Source organism: Leptosomus discolor, chromosome 7 (genome assembly GCF_034619465.1).
Source record: "Leptosomus discolor isolate bLepDis1 chromosome 7, bLepDis1.hap2, whole genome shotgun sequence".
Classification (NCBI taxonomy): Eukaryota; Metazoa; Chordata; class Aves; order Leptosomiformes; family Leptosomidae; genus Leptosomus; species Leptosomus discolor.
Genome location: NC_141397.1, coordinates 14,462,202 through 14,476,776, shown reverse-complemented (window position 1 = coordinate 14,476,776; position 14,575 = coordinate 14,462,202). Strand labels below are relative to the sequence as shown.

The 14,575-nt window shown below is 35.8% G+C and overlaps 1 protein-coding gene across 1 annotated transcript in view; it reads right to left on the bottom strand.

The window, feature by feature from the left end:
- Nucleotides 1-14,575, bottom strand: part of KCNH8 (potassium voltage-gated channel subfamily H member 8) — a 192,800-nt gene that overhangs the window by 64,307 nt on the left and 113,918 nt on the right. The window contains exons 6-7 of the mRNA XM_086467639.1: nt 7,346-7,503; nt 1,521-1,728 (exon numbers count right to left, since the gene is read on the bottom strand). Of these exons, the coding sequence (XP_086323765.1) occupies nt 1,521-1,728; nt 7,346-7,503 (366 nt within the window). The remainder of the gene's footprint in view (nt 1-1,520; nt 1,729-7,345; nt 7,504-14,575) is intronic.

The following is a 14,575-nucleotide window of genomic DNA, read 5'->3' as shown; positions in this document are numbered from 1 at the left end:
TGAGGAGTTCAGCAGCAGGTCACAGACCTGGTTTACAAAGGGAATGAGAAATAAACAACAAACTAGGAGAATAAAAAGACTCCACAAAGCTTTCGGTAACTTATGGACAAACTGGAGACAAGTGTTTATTGGACTTTCTTTCTTGTTTTCCTCTTCCTGACCCAGCATCCTCACCTCATGTGAGGTCAGGCACCTTTGACATATTTGTCATTTTGGGGTTAAGAGCGAAGAAAGAAATTAAGAGAGATAAGAATAAGGAGTACTGCTGTTTGAATGCATGTCACTGGACCTTTGGTCACAGGTATTTGCATCATTCTCCCCACCAAATATTTTTTCTGTTAGGAAACTCTCACCACTAGATACCCTTTGTTTATGAAAGAGGCACATGTGCATTCTTTTCCTCTCATGGATAACATATTCTAGATTATTCATACTTTTTAAAATTCTGTCTTTAGTATCTAACAGCATAAAGAAAACTAGCAAGGCTTCCTCCTGCAAGTTAATTTTACTGCTGGCCTTGTTTCTTCTCCTGCTTCAGTGAACACATAATAGAGCTAGGTTAAAGGTAGATACAAGTAGAATTAAAAAGATAGAACACAAGGAACCAGAAAGAAAAGGGAGAAAAAGGGATTCTCGATATTGATACGATATATGAGACAGACAGCAAAAGAAATGCACCTCTATAGTAAAGCCAGAATGACCCATATGGGAAGATGTGGAGTATTAGCTGTTGCACTAGTGGGTAACACACCTTCAACAGTATACAAGTACCTGGCGATGCCAGACTCCTATACAAGGTATATTGTCTCCCCATCACACATGGGTACAACCTTTAGAAATAATAGTAAACCTTAAACAAAAAAAGGAAAATGATCAGTCTAGTGCACTCAATGAAATCAGAATGAAGGCTGAGGTGGAAACTAAACATTGGACCAAAACTGAGAATTCCAAAACCATCTCTTCACTAATAAACGCCTCATCTGCTGTGCAAAAGAGCAAAGCCTGAACAGCAGCTAGACAGTATTTTCCGATATGAGATTTTAACTTGAAGGCATTTCAGGACCTATCTGTTTCAGTGTATAGTAAGGAATAATCAGCACACTCAAAGGAATGTCTCCATTGAAGAATTTACCTAATTTGCAACAACAGGATAAACTTTTGCATCTACTCTTCTATATAGTCTGTCTAGCCCTTTCCTATCCAGATCCTCAACTCCCCAAACATTGAATCACTTGAAAAAAAATCTCATTGTTTTTTCTACTTTTCCCATTTTCTTTTCATTTTAATTCTCTCTTTCAGATTGACCTGAAACTCAGAACGCCAGTCTCTTCCTTTTATCTACAAACAGCACTAAATAGTCTTATAAGATTTTAAAAAAAGGTGACTTACTCATGTCTTTTTATGTATTCACATACATAAAATGCATATATACACACACATGTATATATGTGTATATATATGTATATATGTGTATATGTATATGTGTGTATATATATATGTATACAGTGGAAAGAACTCACCTATGTCCCAGGTAAGGGGGTTATTCTGTTCCATCTCCCTTTTCCCTATGACATACCAAATGCAGGCCATCCAGTGAGCAAGCAAGGCAAACATGGACATGAGAAGCGTGAGAACAATTGTGCTGTGCTGGGAGTAACGATCCAACTTCTGAAGGAGACGCAAGAGGCGTAGCAATCGCACTGTCTTTAGGAGGTGGACAAGGGAAACCTAGGAGAACAGAGAGAGAAAACAACTTGTCAGCAGTTGACTTATATCACACAGTTCTTTTGTTTCAATGAAAGGAAACTCTTATCTTCTAAAGCTCTATGAATTTTTGCTCAATCTTCATTCAGTTACGTAGCTGCACTGTATGCTTAGACTAAATCTTATGGCAGAAGAGAATAACAAAGATGGTCAAAAAAAAGTGTTTCTTTTTTCTGTGTACCATACATATTTACTATTTCTGATTTAAACCAAACAAACTTGAAATACTGGGAGATCTTTTGTTTTGTCTTTTTTTTAATGCAAAGTCTTCTTTCAGATTTAACTTAAAAAAATGTACAAAAATAGATCCTTCCCTGCTCTAGAAGAGAAACATAATTGTTGAACTGACCAATGTTCATTTGATTCCAATATGAAACCACAAAATAAACATCTTCAAGCACACGATGATTTTTCGGTTTCTGCTAACAGCCAAACAGCAAGCCTAACAACTATGCATGAGATGAAACCAATTTAATAATTAAGCCTGGAAGAGGCAATAACCTATCACAGATATTTTGCAGAAAAAAAAAGGCAGAGAAGTGTACAGAGACTTAGATTTGTTCTTCAGATTTAAACCTGTGTTCAGGGGCCTGGGCACATTTTACTGCTCTGTACTAAGTTTGAATCCAAAAAAATTGTATTAAAACTTCTAATACTAGTTCTTAAATTCCTTACCTAAATAATTACAGCCTTGCAAGTGTATGTGGCAAAACCAGCACCTAATCTGCTCAGCACCCTAAGTGTACATCAGTTTATGAAGTATATGGGCTCTGGCCTCAGGGGAGATGCAGCAATGCACAAAGCGAGTGGTCTCTGGATGACCCCATTCCCTCCAGAGCATCCTACAACCTACACCCACACAAGAGTGTGCACAGCTCCCAGTTTTGTGTGGAATATACTTGGCTCATGTTTCAGCTGTTGGGTAGAGTTAACAAACAATATGCACATTAGGATCCCAAATACTTTTAATTTAATTTTTGAAGATTAATTAATTTTCATTAACAATAAGATTTTTTCCTTTTCATTAATAAGACGTTACGATTAATGCCTACTAGTTACCTGGCTGATACAGGGTACATGCATCAGCTAGGAAAATAACACCAAACTTGACATGTCTTCCCACAGCATTCCCAGAATGCAGTAATGACCTCTCTGAATATAATAGAGTTTAAAAGCACAGCGCAAATAACATCCTTTTGCTTTTGCTAATCTAGAATAATGTGAAGCTAAGCTTTTCTATTTCTGTTACCAAAACCAATAATCTGAAATCTTAATTTTATAGGTGTGCATTCAGTAACAGCTAGGTCCAAATTCACTGATAGATTCTGTAATGTGGGGTATTTTAGATTTGTTCATGAAGACTTAACAATTCATTGATTTTATTCCAGTCTCAGGAATTAAGTAGGTAGGAAACCTGTAAAAAAGAAAAGAAACATTCCCTTTTTTTGCTACTACAGTTCTGATAGTGCATAAGTAATTCTTCCACGAGCTTCTTCATGGAGTATTTACTACCCATTATTTCATTTTTTTTTTCTCAAGTACCTTTACATTTTTTCTCATGTACATAGCAGGGGAAAAAAGAAAATCAGCAAAAACATGACACTTATTTAAAATACTTTGAAGTTCACTGCTGTCAGGAATAAGATTTGACATTAGAGCACACAAACAATTCCAAGGTCTTCTCTTCTTGCCTGTCTTTTATCCATCCTATGTCATCTACAATAAGTCAATGAAATTAGTTATGTCTGTGGCCTTAAGCACAAGAACATCTGCAAGTTTGGGGCAGAAGGCTGTGAAATAGTTGAAGGAATTGCGATGTTTCTATTAATACAAACGTAACTATTAAAATTCAATTATTCGAACTATACCAACTGCCTCTTTTCCTGTGGTAATTAATTTCCCTTTTCTTCTATCTCATCACCTTGTTTGTACCAAACACAGTTCTATTGCACTACTAACATAAAGGGGTCCCTATTCATGAATGACTTTTCAAGGTGTTGTAGTAATATATAAACATACGTGCAGTTATTGTATATATAATGATCGTACATGTGTTATGGCCTTCACACTGGAACCTTTATCTTTACATGGATGTCTATGTTCTACCGCATCACAACCAAATAACGATAACTCAGGTGAAATTTTCTTGTATTAGATTCTTATAACTAAGAAATTTCAAAAACGGTGTTACAACAAGTGTGCCCTGCCAGTTATCACTTGTAACTGAATTCTGACCATTTTTATTAAGTTGCAGAACACTGACAGATATAAAACCACTGAATCAGATATCATAATATTCTTTTTAACATGGAGACTTTTTTCATTTTCAGGCCTAAAGCCTGCCTCATTTTAGAATAATTTCTGCATAAATTTGAACACAGATGTAATTAATCATATGTAATTGCACCGAATTTTCTCATTAGTCACACCAAACACTCTTCTTGTATTGTGTCCAATCTGTCATTGTAGGACCTGAAATGCCATCAGGCAGCTTTCCTTTCTATGTCACAAATTTAGAAAGACAAAATGAGGAGTCAGCACTCCTAGTTATGCCTGCGTATATTTTGCTTTGCCCACAGATATAAAGCCGTCTAAATTTTCCATTTGGTTAATCATTTTAGACTAGTTGGGTTAACCTTTTTCTGTCAAAATGACAGAGACAAAATTTTATCTAAACTAATATAAACTCAATCATAGCATAGTGCAGAGAAGTACTGAGAAACCAAGATGCTACAAACTAGTCATTAAATTCTCTGCTTGGAAGAATCACCTCCTATGGCAAAAAGGAATTAATAAGGAAACACGAAGTATTTTAAAAAATGAGTAGTGGCAAGGATCTTTAAACATTTTTGTCTGCTTGGTTAGTTGTTTTTCCTCAAAAAATGTTACTCTTGCTCTATAACCACCAAATTTAGTCATTATAACTAGTGCTTAATGGCCTGTTTTTTACTTTGGCATCATTTCACACCACATTTCCACAGATGAAGGGATCCTTTATATCAGTTGAATACAAGAATAGAAAGAGCTGGGGTCTCAGCAGGCATTGAGGCTAGTCAGGAAAGTGCCTGAGGTCTCAGACCTCCAAAGATTCACGCACCTAGTGGTGGGGCAGAATCCCTGCATGGTGTAAAGGCAATAGAGCCAACTCATACAGTTTCACTTTTTTCTTTTGAAAAGGATGGTGAGAGACTCCACAGCTTTTTCACACACTCTAACTCCACAAATCTCCAACTGGAGGATGACATTTATGTGCCATAACATACACAGGTATGTATGGCACTATACCTATAGCTTGCAGAATTTAGAGCATCCCTAAAGGTTTGGCCTTTGTACCGGGGCCTGAACAGCAAAGAAGTGAGATGCTCCCTGATGCCCCTTCTCACCGTTCTGTTGAGGCAACATCTGAGAGTCGATGAAGTGAAAATCTGAGAATAGACATGAGGAAATGGCTTATTAAATCAAAACAACTGAGAACAGTGGCATGTGATTAACATCTCCCCCCATTTTTGAAACAGTACACAGTCATTGTTATCCTGAGGATTATATTAACTGTTGCCAAATCTCGCCACTATAGGAAATATGATATAGTAAGGCACTGTGTTCCCATTCAGGAATCATGAAGAGAACAAAACGACTGAGTTTGTCAGGGTGAAAGCAAGGTGCAGATTCCCAGATTCTGGATTTGCTCTCAGTTACCAGAGGGAAGAGAGAGTTTGCCTTTGACTCTCTACTATGTAGTGGTCATTACAATATAGCGATTAGAGAGCAAAGTTGGGCCACAGCAATTGAAGGAAGCAGATTGGACCTTGCAAGAACTTTTAACAAGGTGTCTTGGAGCATTCAGCGAGCTATGCCTGTCAGCCAATGTTAATTTTGAGATCAACACGGTTATATATCCTTTATTACTTGAGGCTTAGTGTTAGGACTTACTCTATCACTAACTGTCTCACTAAGGATCCACTACTAGCAGAGGGACACTTCAGTGTACCTGGGTATTCTTAGTCACCATATTAGTGATCTTATTAAGGAAAAAAATTTAGAAGTACAACAGACACGAGATGTGTATTTATCATATTATAGTAGTATTTTAGTATTGTGACATTTTAACTGTAAATATAATTATTGGATAATACTTCTTTCCAGAATTCAGTAAAGAAAGCATATCGGTCTTCCCAATTAAAAAAAAAAAAAATAAAAAGAGAATTTTTATATTTTTTTAATTTTCTCCTTGAAGGAAAATATCAGACCTGGTTTATTCAATTAAAATCTCTTAATGGAAATTAAACCAACACAGTTATGCTCCCTTACATTGGTTTTAATGTAAAGGATAAACCAAGATAGTAGTGTATTTAAAGAGATTACCCATTGGTTATGAAAAAACAGTGATTGAAGAATGTGGTTAACCATCTGGTTTTAAAAGCTACTGCACTAGCATCACATTGATAGTTCTTAATGTAACAAGTGAAAACAAAGGTCATTGAAGGAAATGGAACTAAATGATAAAATCAAACATGATACCTTACATGGGAGGCTTCCTGACTAGTGTTTTTCTATGTTTTTTTCTGATATGTGTTTATCCAATCATCTATGTACTTGTGTGTAACTCACATTTAATGAAAATGAGATTGAGTGCATCTGTTTACATAAGATCAAACTTCTGAGAATTAGAAAGTGGACAGCTTAAAAACTTAAATCTCTTATGGGAAAAATCCACAAAATTGAGAAACCTCTGCCAACATTTTTTTTCCAAAATTAAACTTTCTGATTTGGAGGTGGAGGGGTTGTTTGGGGTTTTTTGACCTGTGTGTGTGTGTTTGTTTGTTTGTTGTACTTTTGCTTAGTAGATTCTTACTGTACTAAATCTAGCAGAGCTATCAAAAGAAAAATCTTTGTCTTAGCGTAAGTAAACCGATACAAATCTAACCCATCGTGACTGTGACATCACCAGATGTTAGATCCACACATTTTTAAAAGCAGCTTAAGCATTTTGTCATTACATTCCTAAAAAAGATGAGTTGAAACTGAAGCCAAAGTTAATGACAATCGTAAAGTAATAGATATTAGAACAATTAGTGACCATGCCGTAATTTTTGTACCAGAAAGCCCAGAGGTAACGAGAAAGAAGATTCCTGGCTGAGTAAAGAATGTTGACCATATCAACCATAACAATGATTTACTTTACCACAGTAACAACTTTTGAGTCTTGAAAAATTAAGGATTGGATTTATGCAGCATAAGAGAGCAAAAGCAATAGGGAATTGTATTTGAGTACAGTAAGTAAAAATGAAGCTAACAAACACAGGTGAAACGTAAGGATGACTAGATTAAAAAAATGGTACATATGTGTCTTTCATGATTATGAACGGTCAGTTTGACACTCAATCTTGTAACTCTTTTAATCAACATGTACAATTACATTGTATTCCTTTCTTCAGCATCCAATGTGAAAATACACTACAAAGCTGAAAAAGACACCAAGGGATTTTAATCGATTCAGTTTTAGTCTCCAGATCTGGAAAAAAAAAACCAAACCCAACAAACAGAACAATAAAGAACATAAAAAAGATGTGTTAGTACTCACCACAGTGACGTTGAAAGCATAAAGAAGATCAAAAGGAAGTGCAGCAATTAAATCAATGATAAACCAGGTAGTCACGTAGTGGATACAAATAGATCTTGCTTCAAATATAACTTGGCCAGACTTGCTGACATATGTTGTTCGGAAATTTAAAATAATATCTGCTTGACAAAGAATAAACAGAATCAGAGACAGTGATTTATTGATTCCTGGGGATAACACCAGGAATCCACAATGATACTGATTCTTTTTCTTATGCATGGCAAAAAACAGATGAAGAATCTAATAACGAAACAAAGTGGTAAGAGATCCACACACATAGAGTTAAACTAATTAATGAACAAAGTTGTTTACAAGTAAAAAGAATCTTTAAAACTTTTAAAACTCACTGAGTTCAAAGGGATCTTGAATTAAAAAAATCCCACTCACATTGCTCTTTAAATAGTACCAAATATTGACATTTTCCCTAATGAAAAATGAGGGTATGATTGCTGTACATAAAACTAATTTACATTTCTTTTGAGATAAAAAATCATTAATTACTTAATTTAAAAGGTGTAAGTGAAGATTTCTTTTAGTGATGTGTCCAGCACAGAGAACAAATGTCATCCTCAAAGATAACCATTTGTTTATCAACGGAAAAGAGCTGAACTCACTTGAAAAAAAAAAGGCTTTTGGGCTCTGGTGGAGATCACAAAAGGGACATGAATTGCTTGGTGGCTCGCACATTTTGTATGTTCCTATCTACTATTCCAGGATAAGTGTCTTTCAATATGAGATATACTTTTGACATGCCTTGCCAAAACACATTTACACTCAAAGAAAACCTCAGGTATTGACAACAGAGCCTCAATTATTTTCATGTCCTACAAGACAAAGACTATAATCTGTCCTCAAGCTATGCACCCAGTTTCTACTAACATTAGTGAGAACTACTTGTGTAACTTTTATGATGTCAGAAAAGAGTACAGCCAACCATCAAGGCTGGTATTTTACAGGAAGATAATTAGCCTGCTGCCCTGCAAATTGTAATGCCTCATGTTGAAGACCATCTCATAAAAAGGAAAGAAGTGATCCCAAGAGTTAGGAAGACATTCAGAGTGTGATTGACTTTTTTCTCATTAAAAAATAACAACTGCAGGGTAATGGTCTTGGCAGCCTGAAAGCCAGTGGACTTTAATATCCAAGTTATGAGAGGCAGCTTTCTAGATGCTAGTCCAGTGTTTAATAGACTTGTCAACTGTGTTATTTGTATCTAGGTAGCCTATTATAGTTACAAGGAGGGAACTGCATTGCACATGCTCTCTGCCTCTGGCTGTGGCAGCAACAGCAGCACTGACTCCTTTCTGTCCGCTCGATGTGGCACAAGAAGATTCACCTTCAGCTGCCTCTTCTCACACTGCTCTTGTAGGGAGGTGCCAGCAGCAGCTGCTGGGGGCTGGCTCTGCACCATGTAAAGCATGGAGCGTGCGGATGCTTGGGAAGTGTTTGCTGCCCAAATAGATGTTTGTTACAGCGTCTGGGGAAGGGGAGGTAGAAAGGCCGAATGGAAGCACTGACAAGTGAAATTCAGCCTCTTGCTGGGTGAAGGTACAAGAAGATGATGTCTGCCTTGCAAATGGAAATAAAGAAAGAATATAAGTATTTCATAGTTTCAATCTATTCAAAGGACTTGTTTTCTCTTTGGATGCATATATTTCCTTTCCTTACAATTAGTTTCTTCTGTGCTATGTAAACTTGCTGCAATTCAGTATGTTCCTGGAAAAAAAGAAATCTATGACAGTCCTGAAAATTAAGCAAACCTCAACTTTTGTCTCTTCATAATTAGAACATTATGAACACTAACAGTACTAGTATTGTAACTTGGTTTTAATGCAAATCAAGTTAGAACTAAAAAGTGGATGGTAGTAGGATTACTAGTAGGAGTAGTAGATTAATTTGCTCTTGATTTTGTAGGCATTTTCTGGTGCCTGAGGACTTTTCTTCCTGCTCTACACACATGAGAATGAATGCCTAATTTCTGATATACCTTTTATCCTGCATATTTCATTCAGTGTACAACAAAAGTCTGCGAAGACCAGCATGTATGAACAGACTTCCCTCAGAAAGTACAGTTGAAGGCTAGATTTTCCAGAATATGACACACAAAGTGTTGCTACCACTGAAATAATAAAGAGTAGGGTGAGCTTTGTCCATTTCACAAGCTTTTGTACAACCTAGACAGCAAAATGCAAAAAAAAACATTGAAAGACTTTTCCCCCCCAAAATTTATTTGAAAACTGAAAATTTGAAAATCAAAGCCTTATGGTTATGCAGAACATGTATGCTGAAAATGGAGTAAGTAAACACTTATGCAGCTCTCACTAGATTATATTAAGTTCTGGCTGTTAGGTATTTTTCCCCTTTCCCGAATTTTCCCATTTATCAAGGACATTGTTTTTCATCTTTTCAGATGCTTTCTCTCTTTTTTATTGTAGTATTTTTCTGTGCTGTTACTTCTGAATTAAGAAGGCTTTAGAAATGACACTTTTCAACAATGTTGTTAGTACGATGAGGACAGCCAATACACAGACTTACAGTAGAGTAGAGCACTGTAAAGCAGAGCAAGAGAAAAAGTATCTGACTAGGTTCAACTTAACTGAGTAAATCAACTTGATATAAAACAATCTGACACATTATAAAGCCTTAATGGAAAATGCTGCCTCATTGAGAGGGCATGGAATGCCACCCGTCTATATTAAAGTAATTTTTAATTTCTGGAATTTTACTTTAGAAATTTTTGGTACTGAAAAAAACATTAAAAATGGAAATCATTTCATTCCTAACTGTACCAGGATAGCATTGGGGAGTGGTACCTACAGGACTGGAATGCTTAGGGCTAGTGTGGTCTACGTTTGGACCAGGCAGATCCAGTATTTTATAACAACTTCTTTTTCATGCCTTATGAATATAGATACTCAAATACAGAAGCCACACAATCCATGCAGAAATTACTGTTGAAATCCTACAGATTGAACAGTTCACACTATTGTTCTTGCAAAGGAGTTTGAAAATTATATCCATCCGCCTACTAACTTTACGCTGTTGCTTACACTTTGTTTTAAATATAATGGAGTAGCTGACACTCAGACGAATTACTAACTCCCGTCCAGGTTTGAGCAGGAGATCTGTTGTGGTCACTCGGAATCTGCAACAGCATTTCCATCTTAAGAACAGCAATATCAAACTTCCTTTCCTTTAGTGTACTCGTAGAGATGCTTCCCTCCATGTTTGCTGTGCCGTGCTGCACATTGTGACAATGGAAGCTATGAAGAATTGGAGTTAAAGATCTCTACAATTCTGGGGCACAAGGTATAAGAATGCTTGCCTAAAGCACTGCCAAACATTGGTGTAATGTTTACAAAAGTGTCAATTTTACCATCTTCTGTAATTCTACTCAGATTTGCATTGAGATACACATTTTGTGAATTTATATTATGTTAGATGATACTCTGAACCACAACAGAGTCTGATTAAATTCATAGCTGCTATAAACCAGTCATGTTCCATTATATACACTTGATTTTTTTTTCCACTTGAAAATTTTTTTCCAACCAAAAAAAACCCAACAAGGTTTCAAAGATTAATCTCCCTGGAGCTTTTCTTAAAGTTTTTGAAACACAACCAGAGAAGCACTTCTATGATAGATCAGCTTCTCTAAAATATTAATTGGACTCTCATTTAACATGTAGTAAGATAAATGCACATTAAATCAATTTCATTGCCATATGTGTATTTTTCATATACATGTTCCTCATCCTTAAAGAAAGGATAATTCTGTTGCATATTTTTACAGTTTTATTACAAATAAGTATTAATAGCTGCAATTCTAAAACATTTTGGTATTTTGTGTAGTATTCTCAAGTTCTTCAGTGTAGATAGTAGAAATGATTTTTCAGCTATATTGTTCCTGACTTTCACTTTCATAGCTGTCCTACTTTGACAGTGAAACAGGCACAATTAATGTAATTTTTTGCAATGACACCTTATGCTCACAAAAAGAGTTATTGAAAAATATAATCTATTCATATTATGTAGGATGCTAAACAAAGCATTATATATGCCTTCAGTTTCAGATATATAGTTTGTTCTATAAACTCAGCAATAAAAATTCCTATCAGTTTCTAAAGAAAATAATAACTACCTAACACGGGATTAGATGTTCTGTGGCAATTTGGGATGAATTAGTGTTGTAATCTATTTTAATGGGGGGAAAAGTCTTACTTTTGACTGAAAATCAATTACTGTTTAGATCTGGAAAACATGATCTTATCGTACATTGACACTGTGAAAATATGACATAATTTAAGATGTGCAACTGGATGTGTAAAAGAAACTTTTTTGAAGACCCTGAGTGCTATATCAACATGTATATTTTGAACACATTTTAAGCATGAATTAACACTCGGGACATTAAGGAAAAACAGTAAGCTTTCACACAAAACACACAAACGAAAAAACCTCACAAATTTGTAAGATACAAAATAACCATAAAATGTAATTGAAATGCGGAAAAGATCAGTGACTATCAAAATTACAAGTTGAAAGTGTGAACAAAGCGTAATTAATTTTAAATGACTAACAAAATTGAAGACTTGTATAGAATATTACAGTCCACTTGTGTCTTGTTTTCTAAAAAGAAGGAAACTAAAACTGGTTTTGGAATGAAGTAGGGAGATTTACCACTCTATATGGTGCTGTAGATGGTACAGAAGCTTATTGTATAACAAAGGAGGCATCAGACATTTCAAAGAGATTTTTGAAGACAAAGTTCCACCTAATATTCTAAGTGGAATTTGCTGACAGCCACTTTCTGAATCACTAGTATTAACTTCTAATAAAGTCTCAGAAAATTGGAGAAATGGAAATGGAATTTGCCACAACAATTTTAGTAACCTGGGAGGGAGATCACCACTAAACGTGATGATCCAGAAAATAATAGACCTGTTAATCACAAGAAAAGCAGCTCATTCTGGCATATATGTTGAATGTGTAGCAATAACAGTACATGTTAAAATACAACCAATGTCACAAGTTCACCGGGTGCGTGAAATTAACGCACTGTCTTTTGCTAAGAGAATTATGTCTTTTTGATACAGCTATCCAACTAATTGATTGCTACAGAATACTTAGTTGTGCTCAAGTTATTTCATCCTGCATCATTGTAATTTGAAGGTTTGCATTAACCGGTATATGAGACAAATAAAACAAAAGCTGAACCTGGCTTTCTGCTTAGTTTCAAAATGTTGTTACTATGGGTTTGTTTGTAAATAAAACTGTTTCTAGAGGATTCATCTTGGCTGATTAAATTCACAGTTTTTAATAAAGAAGATGGATGACTGCAGCCAACCCAAATCCAAACATAAAATTGGTCAAATATTGCCACATGATAGGCAAAACACATCTAAGACCCAAGAAGGAAGAAGATACCTGTAGAAGGGGAGATTCTGGCTTGGAGAACAATGACACCAAAAGAGATTTCCAATAGCTTAGAGTGACAGTATGGGCTTACTGTAAAGCGCTGGCAAAAGCAAGAATATCACCCGTGAACAGAAAACAGTTTGTAGCCTGTGACTTTGGTGAAACAACCATACAGCTCAAGACAAATGAAAAGCCAAAGAGAAGAATTACGAAAAGCTACCTGGACTTAGCTTTACAGGGTGTTATAAATTCAACATTCTTGATTTACTCAGCTCCAGAATTCTAACAGGAGACCTGACTTTTACTTGTTTTCATCCACTGATAGGTTACTTAGGCAAAATAGCCTAAGCTAGGCAGACATGGACTTTAGGTAAATCCATTTTGTAAATGAAATGTGGCTTAGCAAATGACATGATGGACTTAAATCATTTGGAGACATGTTAAACACTCATACTGTATAAGACAATGTCATACTAAAGACATTTAAGATACGTTCAAGCACATATGTGTGTACTCATGTAGCTTGTGTACATGAGGTGAATATATATATGCAGATGTACAGAGAAGAAAGGCAGGTTTGACTATCATGATCATCCTTTGCAGCATTGAGTTACTCTGTTTATCCCTTCCTTTCATAGCTTTAGGGGGAAAAAGGATTGATTTGCATTTCTTCCTACATGTTCTTTAGGCAGGGTACACTAAGGCTGGGTGAAGTAAGATCTTATCTGCAAGCCTGTTAGCCATTATGCAAGAAGCCAGGAATCAATTTTTTCCCCCACTGATAAACTGAGGGCAAAGAGAAGAGGCAGAGAGAGACTAAGCACAGAGAGGATCGTGTTGGATCATTCCTTTGAGATATCAGAAAAGATTTCTTTAGGATGCATTTTGAGCAAGTGCCCATTTCTAATGCCAGGTCCGGGTCTGGAAAAGAATTGCTTCCCAGGTTCACTGGCAGAAATGTTTTATGCTGTCTTTGGCAGTTTGAAGCTAGACAGTCTGCTATGAATATTTGACATATACTAGTTAACCTATACACTGCTAGTAGTGGATCTATGGTATTTCTGACAGTTTGCTCTCTGACAGTCTTCTACTCATTAGAGTTGAGCCTCCCAAATTAATAAAACCTTTGGGGGAGTTCTTGTTGTTTTGGCACAGTGTTGATCCTCAAAATTTTTCAAGATTTAATGCAAAGCCGTAACACAAAATGACCTGGATGCATATCTGAGGCTATTCTGGTTTCTTGGACTGAGGTCTTGCAGGCTATAATTGGTTCGTGCTTTAAGAACTACTGTTTTCATTTAACAAAATCCTCAGACTGAACAGAACATATAAGTAAAATCAGACATAACAATTTTAGCTCAGATCACCAAGTAGTCTGAGCTGGCCCTGCATTCTTAAAGCTAGAAAAATGTTCTGAAATTTTCAGTAATACAATTAAGATGTGAAATTAGCATGATTTCACATGGTTCTTAATGAGTAAGGGCCTCGGTTTAGCTCCACAGATGCTTATTATAGTTGGTTACTATTCACATTTACAGATCAGTATGGTAGCACCAGCCACACACATAACTATTTCATGCAGATTTGCTTGAGATAAGTAAGAAAGAAAGGTAAGGCTATTTTCATCAGTAGTATTTTGAAACTTCTCATTCTTATTTGTCTCAGAAACCTCCAGTGTGTAGTTGTTAAAGTTACAAAAAGGATTTGCTTACTTATTGCACATTAACATTTGTGAAAAAACCAAAGCTTTAATAGAAAAGGAAATAAATGCTT